Raw genomic sequence first — 13,321 nt, forward strand, 5'->3', positions numbered from 1 at the left:
TTGTCACATTACATTACAGTATCCGATCTGAACGTATCTGCTGTAGGCCTAGTTGCACGGTTAGAGCTGTTTCACTGCTTGATGGTAAAATCCACCCAAGGCTCAAGCCTTTTTCACCCTCTACCTGGTTGTCTTCCTGGATCTGGTCCTATATGGTGTGTGGTTAGGGGAATGTAAAATGTGTTTTGCATGCATGCCAGAAAGTTACATTTTGACACGGTGGTCTGGACATTTGGGATCAGACCACCGTGTCCCAAATGTCTCGTGTGTGCCCTTAATTGGCTAGATGAGTCAGCGAGATGTCCCAAAGTTAGGATTGTTTTATAACTTATCTCTGTTCGACCCTGTCCTGACCCGTCCAGTGTGTTTACGGTGTCTGTGGTTGTACCCGGAAAAAATGTGGAAAATTCAAGGGCATAACTCATGTTGCAAGGCGATGTATGTCAGTCACAAGAGATGTGTGACATGTCTAAGGTTATTATACGAAGCGGGAAACAACCCATTCACCAGTTGTCTGAACATGCCTTAATCATAAACTCTGGCTGACACTCGCTGGTCTTTATCTACTGCTGCTCACCGTTTTATCAGTCTCAGCTGTGTATTCCAGCCGTCTCCCCAAACTCCCAACCTTCACTGGGAGGAGGCTCTTGAGTTATGCTATGCTATGGGAGCAAGAGTCCAATTAAGATTCCTTCATGACAAACACGGGGAGGAATGAAATTCTGATCTAACGAAAGAGGGATCTCACGTTCCCTGGCATCCTCCTTGAAGACTGGAGAGAAGAAAAAAAGAAAACACTGATATTTTCTCTTAACATGCTGAACACATGTTGAGGCGGCGACCGAACAAGAGGAATCCAGTTCCTGGCTTTAATTGGTTGCCTTTGATGGAAATCAGAAATGTAATTCAACGTTGATTGATATTATCTTTGCAATTCAAAAGCAATTTTCTTAGCTTTTGTTCCCCCTCGCCTTCCCGGTGATTGTCTCGCCTACAAACTGTCTACCTCGTATGGTAACGTGTATGCACATGAGGTAGCTCCACCAATGAGAAAGGTCATTTCAGCCAGAGGCCTCTGTTTCATTACATTCTGAGCCAAGGAGATCGGTGAGTGGACTAGTAATGACTTCTACTGTAGCAGGCAGCCCGCTTCATTTGCATAGCATATAGGAGAAAATAAATAGATTCCCCCATGTGCATTTCTCACCTTTGTCTCTGCAATATCAAACATGCTATGCATCTCTAATGCAGCTTATTGTTTGTGCTTCGTAGGAGGCTTAATAATAGGTTTATTACAGGGAATATTAATGCTTCGCTCATTCTGTTTTAGAGACACCAAATGGAATTGTGTCTTCCTCAGATCAGTGCGTGTGTGTGTTTTTTTTTATGTTTTCTCATTATTTCAGATCGGCCTGCCTATCCTCGGAGAGACGTTTCAGGTTGAGCCGCCTTCCCCGCATCGATCAAAGAGCTCCAGCCCAAAGTGGGAAAGAACATCAGCATCTCAAAGTCTAGAAAGCAAATATCAAATAGATTAAGAAGAAGAAACACTGGATGCATTCCTTCTAAAATCACGGCGAATGAAAGGAGAGGAGACAGAAGCGGGAATGAAAAAGGAGTGAAAAAAGTAAGAGAGACGAGCTCCAAACGAACAAAAGGGAGCAACGGAGGCGGGGAGAAACAACAAGAGGTAGTCTTTGGGTTGACATTTCACTGAGGCTGGATCACAAGCAGTTATGGGCCTGGTAGACTATGAAAGAGTTCCACTGCTACACTTAATTTGAGCTCTTTAATAAGACACTTTATGAATTCAGTCATGTTTGCAGCCCTCACAGCAGAAGAGACATCGCTGGATCTCATTTCAGGCCAACAAGATTTCAGATTCAATTAACTCCATCGCGCAGTACCACCTCTGTTCCTGCACGCGCGCGCACACACACACACACACACACACACACACACACACACACACACACACACACACACACACACAACCCCACTACTCGCCATGCTTCAAGGTCTAACTCGGAGAACTGCATGAGCATCCCAAACCTAATTACTCCAGAGCTGTCTAATGGAGGCTCAGTGCTGCCCAATCATATTTGCACTGAGTGGCCAAAAGCAGAGAAATTCCAGCCGGACAGCATACCCCCCCCCCCCCCCCCCCCCCCATTTTTTATGGTGGGTTAGATCAAAACCCCGCACCCATCCAACTCCTCCTTTTAATCCCATCACTTAGATTCACTCCATGCCTAACTGGTTTAGCCCACCCAACAATCTGACGGCTACATTCAATTATTTGACACCAGACAAAAGCCGCTGCTGCACTCTGGAGTTTGCTTGTTTAACTGACTTGTTTTGAGTCGCTAATCTTCTCAGTGGGGGAATCTATTGTTACTAATGTGCCCCCTCATGCCCCATTCAAGGCCTCTTTATAACTACTTGACTGTCCGGAATAGGGTCTGAATGCATTCCATTGGACTACATTTATAATAGGGGTACCACAGTAAATTGTACCTGAGCACAAGTACATCTCACACTATTTTAAAAGAATATATATGGGGACTATAGTCGCATAGGAGCCATGTATTTGTTCTGTAACCGCTGTTTTTCAAACTACGGAGCCGTCCATCCGAGTCGACACTTCATATATATATATATATATATATATATATATATATATATATATATAGAGAGAGAGAGAGAGAGAGAGAGAGAGAGAGAGAGAGAGAGAGAGAGAGAGAGAGAGAGAGAGAGAGAGAGAGAGAGAGAGAGAGAGAGAGAGAGACACCTGTTGTTGTACAGTACATATTTTGGACTAACTTTTAAAATCCATCTTAAGTATATTGAAGTTTGCGGTTGTATTGTGAGGAAAAAGTGAAAAAGGGTGTAAATAATTTTAAGAGTGGCAGGATATACAAGACAAAGGGAAGCTAATTTCTTCGGTTTATTTGGATCTCATCCATTGACGAGTTAAAGGTCAGATGCAGCAGCAGCAGCAATCGGCTGAGTTAATGTTTTTGTTTGCTTCACCATCCGCATTCCAAATGGGTTTTATTACTTTTTGTATAATTAGCCGATTGTTCAGATAACTCCACATGACACTCATCGCTATGCAGAGGCTCCAGCTTGATGCTGCGCCTCATGCCTGCCTTTAATACCTCAGCCCAGACGTTCTGATAAGCGAGGCGGGAAGAAAAAAAAAAAAAAAGAGCAGAACAATTATCATTTTCTCTCAGATTACATTCAGCAGATGTCATGGCTCTAATGTTGAGGCGCCTAATTGCTGTCTTCAAATCAAATGTGGCCCAATATTACAATAAGCGATCATGCGAGCGTGCGTGGTGGAAAGCGGAGGGGCTTCTGTGTTCGGCTGTGGAAGAGTGTGCGCAGAAAGCCAGAGGGATAGGGGTGTCATTTCAATATAGCAACGATGAACCAAGCTTCCCCATCATCGGTTTTTAACAACCACATGAGCAGAAAGAACCGTGCAGCTGTGCAGGAGCATGCTCTCTACCTCCTCACATGCTACGCATGAGCCAGTCACGCTTTTTCCTGCTATGTTATCCATATTCTAGGCTCACTCATGCATGCATAAAAACACACACTTAGCTCCTGCTCTGCCCAATCCCCAGCACTTCAGGTGCTCCTTCACTGCGTAAGAATAATAGGGGCTGAAGGATGGGGAGCATCCTTCCTCTGCTTTCCTTCCCACACGACACGCTGCCCTCCAGCGTCTCTGCGCAGCCTTGAGTGGGCCTGCATTTTGCGCGGAGGAGCAGGCAGACGAGGTCCCCCGGGGTGATGCAGGGTAGGAGGATGATGAAAGGGGAGGGGGCTCACAACTGTCACGCTAAGCTCCAGTGTCGGCTGATGGCTCCGCATGAGGCATGCCACTTATCAGATTGGTGGGGAGGGTAGTATGAGGGGAGGGTGGGGGTTTGGGGGGTGCATGTTTGTCTGTGGGTGAGAATACACAGGGGAGAGAGGGTGAAGTTGATGCCAGACCCTGTTAGAGCAATCTTTTCATTTTTCCACACACAAACAGGCATCACACGCGAGCAGACATGCAAATCTACGCCAACCTTGTAACTGCTCACGAACGGCCCGCATTAAGACGTACAAAACCGCCACAGATCCCCCAGCCGTCCTGCAGGCAGACAGCGGCATGATGGCTCGACTGTAAAAAGGCTCCCCTCTTTTCTCATCCCCCCCCCACCTCTCCCATTCCTTTTCATCCTTGGTTCCCATTCTCCCTCGGTGCCCCAGTTCACTCCAGTGCACACGCTCCCTCTCTCCTGCCGTCCTATCATCCCCCACCTCTCCGTGGTACCCATTTCCCTGCTCAACCCTTCTTTGCATTTACGCTGGCTTCACTTTCCTGTCTCCCTTTTTGCTGTGCTGACGTGTGAAAGTAAAATAAAAGATGCACTGAATAGGAAAGATTTGAGTACATAATAGATTCCATGCATACAAATCTAATCTTCATAAATATATATATAAGAATTACATACAGGATGTGAGCATGGATGCAATTTTACCCAAGCTGCAAAGCTAATGCTGAGAGAAACAGTTAAAAGTCACATAATCTGGCAGAAACAAGTAATAATGAATAATTGTTCTTTGTTTTTAGTGTTACATCACAACATTTCTGTAAAATAAGTCAAGATCCTTTTGCTCCATCTGTCTCGCTCACCACTAGGTTAATCATATTGGATCCTGGAATTGTAAAGATTTATTTTTTTTTTGCGCAAAAATAAAGAAAAACACCACAAGTTTTTCTTTATTTTTGTGCAAAAAAATAATAATCATAAAAGAGAAATCCTCCTGTAATCCAAGCACCCAGTATTTACACCAATATATGCAGACATGAAGTGAGTAATTTAATTTACTTTGTTTGGTAAGAAAAGAGTTGGGGTCATTAGAGAAACGTTTAAGGTACATCTTAGAAAGAGATGCAGAAAAAAACAATGCAATGTTCTCTCCGTTTTGTTTTCACGGACAATATCTGGTTTTCTGTTGTGTGAGCACCAAACAATCAGCACAATTATCTACGTATTCTTATATTTGTATTTCTCTATAATTCACACCCCTCTATGGTTCCATTGATAACTACCCAGTGAAAAGTAAGAATGGACAAAAGACTGTTTAGATTTAGAAGCAGGAAGAAAATACAGCCTTTCTGTCCAGCAGCGCCGTTGTGCTTGGCCAGGATAGTCCCCTGCTGAAACCACTGAGTGAACACAGACCCTGCGATGCACAGACAAGGAGGAAAAGGCAGGGGAGCAGCTTCAAACTAAGGTTTTTAGTCACTCGGTCTAATCTAATGTTTTTAAACATACATGTTAGTACAGCTGATCAATTATAGTCTTTAGCTTAAATAACAGCAAGGTTTGTCAGATACTGTATTTCATTCAAATCAGGATCTAGAGGGACAGAGCTTTCAAAGTGCTCCACTGTCCATGTGTCATGTCTGTAAGGGAAGGGCCCAAGCCCAGAGTTCTTTAATAATAACAATAAAAAGGAAACGTCTTACAGATGTGGAGGCACAAGGAGAACAAGGCATAAATTGTAGACAGACATCTAGGAATGGAGTATAGGGCCGTATAATGGAAGAATCCAGCAATGAACCATGCGAGATGACCTGAGATCCACAGAGACTTGTAAAGAAGGGGAAAAGATGGACACTAAACTAAGAGAAATCAATCAGAAAGAACAGAAGACAAGGATTTACCAAGAAACTAAAGGAAACGCCTAATATGGCAGCACCTAGATATAACGATGAACACAGAAATGAACAAGATATAGCCAGACACATAGAGCACGATTGCAACAGAAACCCAAATGCTAACATCCAAGGATCATGACACCACGACTGAAATTGTGTTCCTAAACTATCATATCATGATGCATAAAAAAGCCCAGCACTCAGCACCTGGAGGATGAAGGAATTGATGCCATTGACTGGCCTCCAGCCTACCCTGACCTAAATCTAACTGTATATATATATATATATATATATATATATATATATATAGAGAGAGAGAGAGAGAGAGAGAGAGAGAGAGAGAGAGAGAGATAGATATAGATATATAGATATATATAAGCATTTCCACATGAAGTGATGGAGATGAGGATTTGATGGAGGAGGTCAGTCACTCACTGAGCAGATAAACAGCACCTCATTAGTCCTGTTGAATGGAGTTTTACAGCCATCATTGTCTGCTGGCATCCTAACACAGCCCTGGGCAGAGCTTCAAACATGGAAACAATCCTGATAGTACTGGAAGGTAATGATCACTTGTTATCCGCTTGAAAGGACATAAATAATAAAGCGGAGTGGTGGTGGTGGTGGTGGGGGGGTTAATGTGTCCCCATGTGGCCCCTATATCCTAACGCATGCAGACATGGACACCGTGAAACATGCGTGTAACAGGCATTCTTAGAATAACATTGATGCATAGCTGCCTACGGCTGTTTTTTTTCCCTTTGTCTTCTGCACGCATACATGCAGAGATCTGCCCGTTCATAACATGATGGACCATGAATTACTGGGTGGCACGGCGCACATTATGTCACGTTACAAAAACACAGTATAATGGATACTATTGAGATTATATGGTATAAACTAACATAAGGTAACACATTTATGAAGTGAAAAGATAACAATAAAAGCTTTTCATTGTTTTGTGGCTTTTTTATTTTGCGCCCTTTATTCTCATACCCCTAAATAAAACTAGAGTGATCAGTTACCTTTAGAAGAATCCCCCCCAAGGTTAGCTGTTAAATTTGTTCTTAGTGTAAATGTTCCATCAAACAGTTGTAAGACAAAGGTCCCACAAGTTTATTAGAGAAAATATAAATTATCAGTCAAGCTATCCCACAGTGAAACTTTTCATTGGAGGCAAAAATAGCTGGTCATGACTGAAGGGAAGATGGATAAATTTAAATGCACCTGCCAGAGGCTGGAAAACACTGGACAAAGCATAGTCATGTGATAAAATGGCCCATTGAAGTCATGACCTGAGCATTAAGTTCTATCTTTAATAAAGGCAACTCTGTAGATAGACTACTTTGCAGGGGCCAATCTTTTAAAATGACAGATTTGGAAAAGGTTGTGGTGGTAAATAATAATAAAAAAAAGAAAAACAATAATGATGACAATAATGACAATAATAATGACAAAAAAGTTTCCTGCACTTCTCGCTGAGTGTAATGAATCAATAGAACAGGTGAGTTTCAATTTTCCTAATGAATTATTTTAAAACCTATGTTTTGGAAGAATAAATTACTGAGACACAGCTGTTAAGTAAAAACCCAGAAAACATTGTGGCAGTGCTATGTACTGCAGAGTTAGGGCTACAGCTTTGGTCAGTCGGCTCAATTTCCATCACGCACATTTTTAGTCCTCCTTACACTCGCTGTGCATTTCTCTAAACCACCTCTCCGTTTTGCATTCCTCCTCCTTCTCCCCTACGTTGGGTGGTGCTCCCTTCTCCTGGCGCTGATGTTAATGCACTCCCAATCAGCCTGTCCATTAGGTGGACGGCCACAACACGTTCATCAGACGACCCCGAGGCCTGCATGCAAAGGAGCTCCCGCTGCAGCACGCTGCAAACTTCTCCGACGTCTGGGGAGGAATGCAGGAGGGAAAGCGAGCGCCAGGCTGTCCGTGCCGTGCTGATGGAAACCACGGAGACGGATTAACCTAATCGGGACGTCCTTTTTGACGTCTCGACGCAACGCTGAGACACTCAGACGAGGAAATTACTGATAGAAATTCCGTCCGCGAAGCGCGAGCCTTCCAGGAGTCTTCCTCCCCTGTCAGCTGAAGCCTTTGTCGTCAGCCGCTCAAACTTTTCCTCCCTGAAATCAAACGCAAACTTTTGCTGGGATTGCTAAAAGCGAGACGCACAACAGACAGGAGAGGCGCGTTGATTCGCTATCCTCCCTCCTGACCGCTAGGCATTTCACGCCACTTAGGGTTTGTTGTTGCATCCGGTGAGATGCGTTTATTTTCACCTCAGTTCTTTGCCGTTGTTAAGTTTCAAAAACTGTCAGGCAGGAAAGTGAGACAAAAAGAAAACATTAGGCCTCGTCAGGTGTTTCATACGATTTATGGTCGGAATTGAGGCGTCAGCGTGGAGCAGAAGCTGTCGGGGGGGGGCCATAAAGCAACTTTGGGGCTAAGTCGGGCTGGTTCACAGGTCTCCCTCTTTGTATTCAGGAGGCGCACGGAGCGGGGGGTGGGGGGGGGGGGTGTCAGAGAGGCCCGCAGCATGCCAGCTCTTAAGTGACTGTGGCACTCAAAGATAATGAAGAACGATGATGAGGCCAAGAAGGGCATGTACGGGGCCCACATGCACAGGGAAAATCACCAGCAGCACACAGCCACTCGGAGAGGTTTAAGCTTTGCCCACAGCGCTGATTGCATGTCGGACTGTCGACCCCTGGCTCAAACCGCTACCTCTGTTTCCACGTTCTGCACGGTTTCTTGCCTGCGTTGCCGTAACACCGGGGTGTGTCCGTGTGTCTGTGCTTGCAGGAGCGTGCGACTCAAATCGCGTTGCCAACGCGCGCCGTGACAATGGAGCAAAAAGAAAACAAAAAAGAAAACGTGAAATATGGAAAACGGAGATCACTCGTCGCTCGCGACCTCGAAACGCGGTTGTCATCTATTGTTCAGAGTTGTGTGCCTTTCCCAGTGATATGCTAACTAATCCTATTAAGGCAATCCACATGAAAACAACTTACGGCACGGTAGCAGCGAGACGCGCCTTCGTTGGTAATTTATGCCGCGTTGAAATGTGCAGAGAACCGAAATAATTAATGTGACTCCATCACCGTTTTTTTTTTTTTTTTTTTTTTTTCCCCATGCGACGGGAATGCTGAAATGATACCTGCAGGATGTGAGTTTTGTTCAAGTACCGGTGCGTGCATGCTTCTCTGCTGCAACACATTCGGTGTCTGATTTAAAGCAATTGTTTTGAATGTGCACAATTCTCGTTTTCTTTATTCTCATTCGTACCGAAAGTGGAGGAGATGATTTATAGAGTGACGGTGATCACTGAACCTGCAGGTACAGGGGCTTGTAAAAGCGTTGTCCTACAACATTTTTCACATTGTGCCAAAGGCCCACTACAAACTTTAATGGAGAGAAAATAAAACACAGATTGAAACTATTTTTAATAACATCCCATAAGGGTAGCACTTTAAGATAACTACACCTTATTTAGCATTAACTAATGATGAAAAACAATTAATTAGTCTGGAGAACGTCATTAATTAAGGATGACTCCTCCTTGATAAGCTACAAATTAACACGCTCTTTAATGCCCTAAACCTAAGGAATGACTACATAACCAGACCAAAATCAGCCAGATCGGTTCTATTACGTGTAAGATCTCTTTTTTTTTTTTTTGGGACACAAAATGTTTTTGTACAAACGAACCAACCTGACCTGCTGTAGGCTGGGGGGGTTTCTGAGCCATGTTTGTATTGTATTGTGTTGTCTGTGTTCTACAGATGGAATACGCAATGTTTTATTCAGTAATATACCTGTCAGACTGCAATTCAATACATAACTATAGTTCCTGCATCCCATGTCTCCTGGCTTTATTTTGACTGACTGGCACGCCTTCCACAGGTGAAACATAACTTGTAACTTATGCTTTATTAAGTATGAATGAACAATGAATATCTTGGTTATGTATGTAATTAGTCTTTAGGAGTAAAGCAATGAACTAACTATGTGTTCATTATTAATCAATGCTAAATAAGCTTAGTTATTACAAAGTGCTATCACCAACGGACTTTAGAAGTCAGCTGTTTGGTAAATATAACAGATATGTGTAATTTAACAGTTTAAATAGAGCCGTTCTTTGAAAAGCTCTGAGATTTGTTTGAGAACATCAGTAACCAAATGGCATTATAAAGACCTTGAATGACACCAGAGAGACTCGTCTGAGAAGCAGCTCATAGTTACTCTAGAGGAGCTTCAAAGATCTAAAGCTCAGGTGGACAAATCCAACATAACATTGAATTCCAAATCTAGTTTTTATTCAAGAGTAAAAGCATGATGGGCGCATCATGCAGACGGAAACTGGTCAGAATGAGCTTAGCTGAATACATATTAATCATGGAGGAAAACTCCATGATTAATATGTATTAACACTTTAGACTGAGGTGGAGGTTCACCTCACAGCCTTAGCAAGCACCCAGAGCTACGAGTAAACGTTTCAATCAAAGCCTCTTCAGATGATAAAATCCAATTCTCGCCCTAAACCTAACTGAGAATCTGTGGCAGTACTGCTTTTCCCCAACACTATCCAATCCATCCGACCGAGCTTCAGCAATTTCTAACAGGATAAAAAATAATAATAATTAGACACTAGATGTGCAAAGTTGCTGGAGACAAAAAATATCTGCAAAAAATTAAAATCTTTAAAAAAAAGGAATTTGATAGCCTTGCATCCTTTTTCTTTCAGTTCATAACTGTAATATTTTCAGTTGATAATCTTCATAAATGTGCAATAAAATAGATTGCCGTTTGAGGCTGTGACTACTGGTGACAATTTACACTGCGGATGTGTGAAAATGTCTTCAAACACACCAGGTAGTGACACTAGTGGAGACCAGAAATGTTTTTTTAAGGTAGAGTCAGAATAAACCCTTGCTAGTAGAACTCTTTTATTAAAAGGATTTATCTGTGGTGGGATAGAAACACGAAATGTTACAACTCCGCGCTGACACAGAAGCTGTTAGCATCAGGCGGAGGCAACAACACTAACTGATTGGGAGTCGATTTTAACATCTCCAAAGGTCTTTAATTCCCCCAGCCACACTCCGGCCCCTCCCTGGTAGCACTCGTAGGGGCTCTGAACAATTTCTGCTGGTTAACAAAAGCTGAGCGGCGTGGATGGAAGGCCCACGCACATGGGATTATGAATAAAACATGTTGCCCTTATTAAAAATAATCTGGCTCTAAAGTGCCAAAGGCCCTTGAGGTCGATAACCACCCCCCCACCACCCCCCTTCACTCCACCAGCTCACAGGGTTCAAGGAAAAGGGTCCCTGATTAGCGCTGGCAACATCCAGAGAATGTATTCAGAGTCTGTATGATCCAGCGGTGAACGTGTGGAGTGGAATTAAATAAAGCAGGCGGTGATTGCTGCCCAGGGCAACACGAATGGGAGGGGTGGGGGTCTCTGTTGTCCTTACCTGAACATCTCACCCAGGCCTTTCAGCACACCCTTCTTTGGTTTGTTCTTCTCCTTGTCTTTCTCCTTTTCCGCCTTCTGGCTTTCCCTCAGCCCGCCCGCGGCCCCGTCTTTCTGTTTGTCGTCAGCCAGGCCGCCTCCCAGGCTCAGATCGCCGCTGGTGGACATGGACTCGCAGCGGGACCGGGAGCTCTCCTCTGTGTCTTCATCCACTGGAAGGACAAGACAAGACAGACGCAGTGTTACCGTAACAGCGCTGCGGACGGCTCAGCGTGTGAGCACCCGTAGGTTTCTTCTTCTTCAGATCATCCAACATATCTCATGAAATTAGACTGAGCAAATTGCAGTTCTGAAATTATAACAAAAGGTTTCCGATTCAACTATACAAAAGTTTTTTCGAATAAATTAGAAGGTAAAATTGATTAACCATATTCTCTGGACAGCTAAGTTCAGTTTCACCAGCCAAACCGAGCCACACTTGCTGCCAACCAGACATAATGTTGGCAGCGCGCTGCTCTGGAGCTGCGATGCCACTTCAGGAAGTGTGAGACTTGCGATGAATGCCTGAACTGAGTTCTTCTCTCAACCTGAGAATCTCAGAGGAGAACGTCATCTACAAGTGAGGAGTAATAGGGCTATGCAGCAAGAACATTATTCCAACCTTGACACCAAGTCCACCTCTAAATACCTAAAAAAAATAAATAAATAAAAGGTTTTGGAGTGGCCTAGTCAAAGTCTGGAAATAAATCCAATGGAAAACCTATTTTATGACATTGAATGGGTTGCCCGTGCTGAAAAACCCTCAAATTTGCCTGACTTAAAACAATTCTGCAAAGAGGAGTGGCCAGAATGTCCTCGGCAGGGATTACCAACACGTTGACTCGTTATCTTCGCCTTATAATTTGTTTGTTGAAAACACTTAACTAAGACAAAAACGACTCTTTGAGGAGAAAATAAATAAACGTTTCACAGCTCTGTGCATATCGGGAGGAAAAATTATAGACCAACTTTTAGACACGCCAAGACAACTAAGAAAATAAAGCGCAAGTAAATGAACTTGAACTTTCAGCCGACTCCCTGTAGATCGACAAAGCCGCATCGGAAATCAGCAGACAGCACCGCTTTTCTTTCATCCGCTGCACTGCATCACTTCTTCCTTTTAGCAACATCAGAGGAACCTTAAAAAAAAAAAAAATGTCCCAAAAGGTATAGCAGCGCTGAACAAAACACACTGAATTTCTTCGCCTCATTAGAGCAGAATATATTTACATTGCACACCCACTGAGAGCAGTGTTGGCTGGAGCAGGCTTTCACGGAGCTGAGAGCCTGAAGTTATTTCAATTGTGTACATTTCACCCGGATCACAGAAAAAAATCGAAAAAAAAAAACGTCTTCCTCATACACGAAACGAGATGCGACGGCACGCAGGCGTAAGCAGTGATAATAGTCAGGCGAATCTGATTTTTAATTACGTCTGAACCAATTTGAAACCCGACATCAAACTCAGACCAAACTCCTTAGGTGCTGCGAGGCTGATTAAACGCAAAGTTTTCATCACATCTAATCAGAATCAATGTAGAAAATGTAATTAATCCGTCACTAATTACACATTTAAATAATCTGGAAGACGGCTTCTGGGGATAGTAATTGCAAATACGATGTGTGGGGAGATTGGCACGCCTCCTGTCTTTTTGCTGTGAGGTACGAAGTAGATGTCCCTAAGATTACATTACAGTCATGCATGGCGTTGTTCAACTTCTGTGATTATCATTGTGACGAGAGAAGAGGAAGGCCAGAGATTTAGCGCCGTGAGGACGGGGAGAATAGCTGGAATCAGATTTTGGGGACGATGGGGTTTTGCTTTCTCTTGCAAAAGAGATCTGAGGAGCTATCAGCTCTTTTTGTTTTGTTTCGGCTGCCACCTCAAAGGGAGCGACTCGGATGGAGTATTAACACAAAGCACCGAACGGCGGGAGCAGGATGCAGATTAGCGTGGTAAATCTGCTCGATTATGCGGTTCGCTTCTGCACGTGGCCTCTCTGTTCTGTTTGTACAGGTGCGACTCACAAAATTAGAATATCACAGGAAAAGCTCGTTAATTT

The 13,321-nt window shown here is 43.5% G+C and overlaps 1 protein-coding gene across 1 annotated transcript in view; it reads right to left on the reverse strand.

Moving 5' to 3' along the window:
• Positions 1–13,321, reverse strand: part of LOC105928002 (partitioning defective 3 homolog) — a gene marked incomplete in the record, with an annotated part of 353,527 nt that overhangs the window by 128,913 nt on the left and 211,293 nt on the right. Inside the window, 1 exon segment of the mRNA XM_036125173.1 lies at positions 11,221–11,431. Within this exon segment, the coding sequence (XP_035981066.1) occupies positions 11,221–11,431 (211 nt within the window).

This window comes from Fundulus heteroclitus, chromosome 21 (assembly GCF_011125445.2).
Source record: "Fundulus heteroclitus isolate FHET01 chromosome 21, MU-UCD_Fhet_4.1, whole genome shotgun sequence".
Classification (NCBI taxonomy): Eukaryota; Metazoa; Chordata; class Actinopteri; order Cyprinodontiformes; family Fundulidae; genus Fundulus; species Fundulus heteroclitus.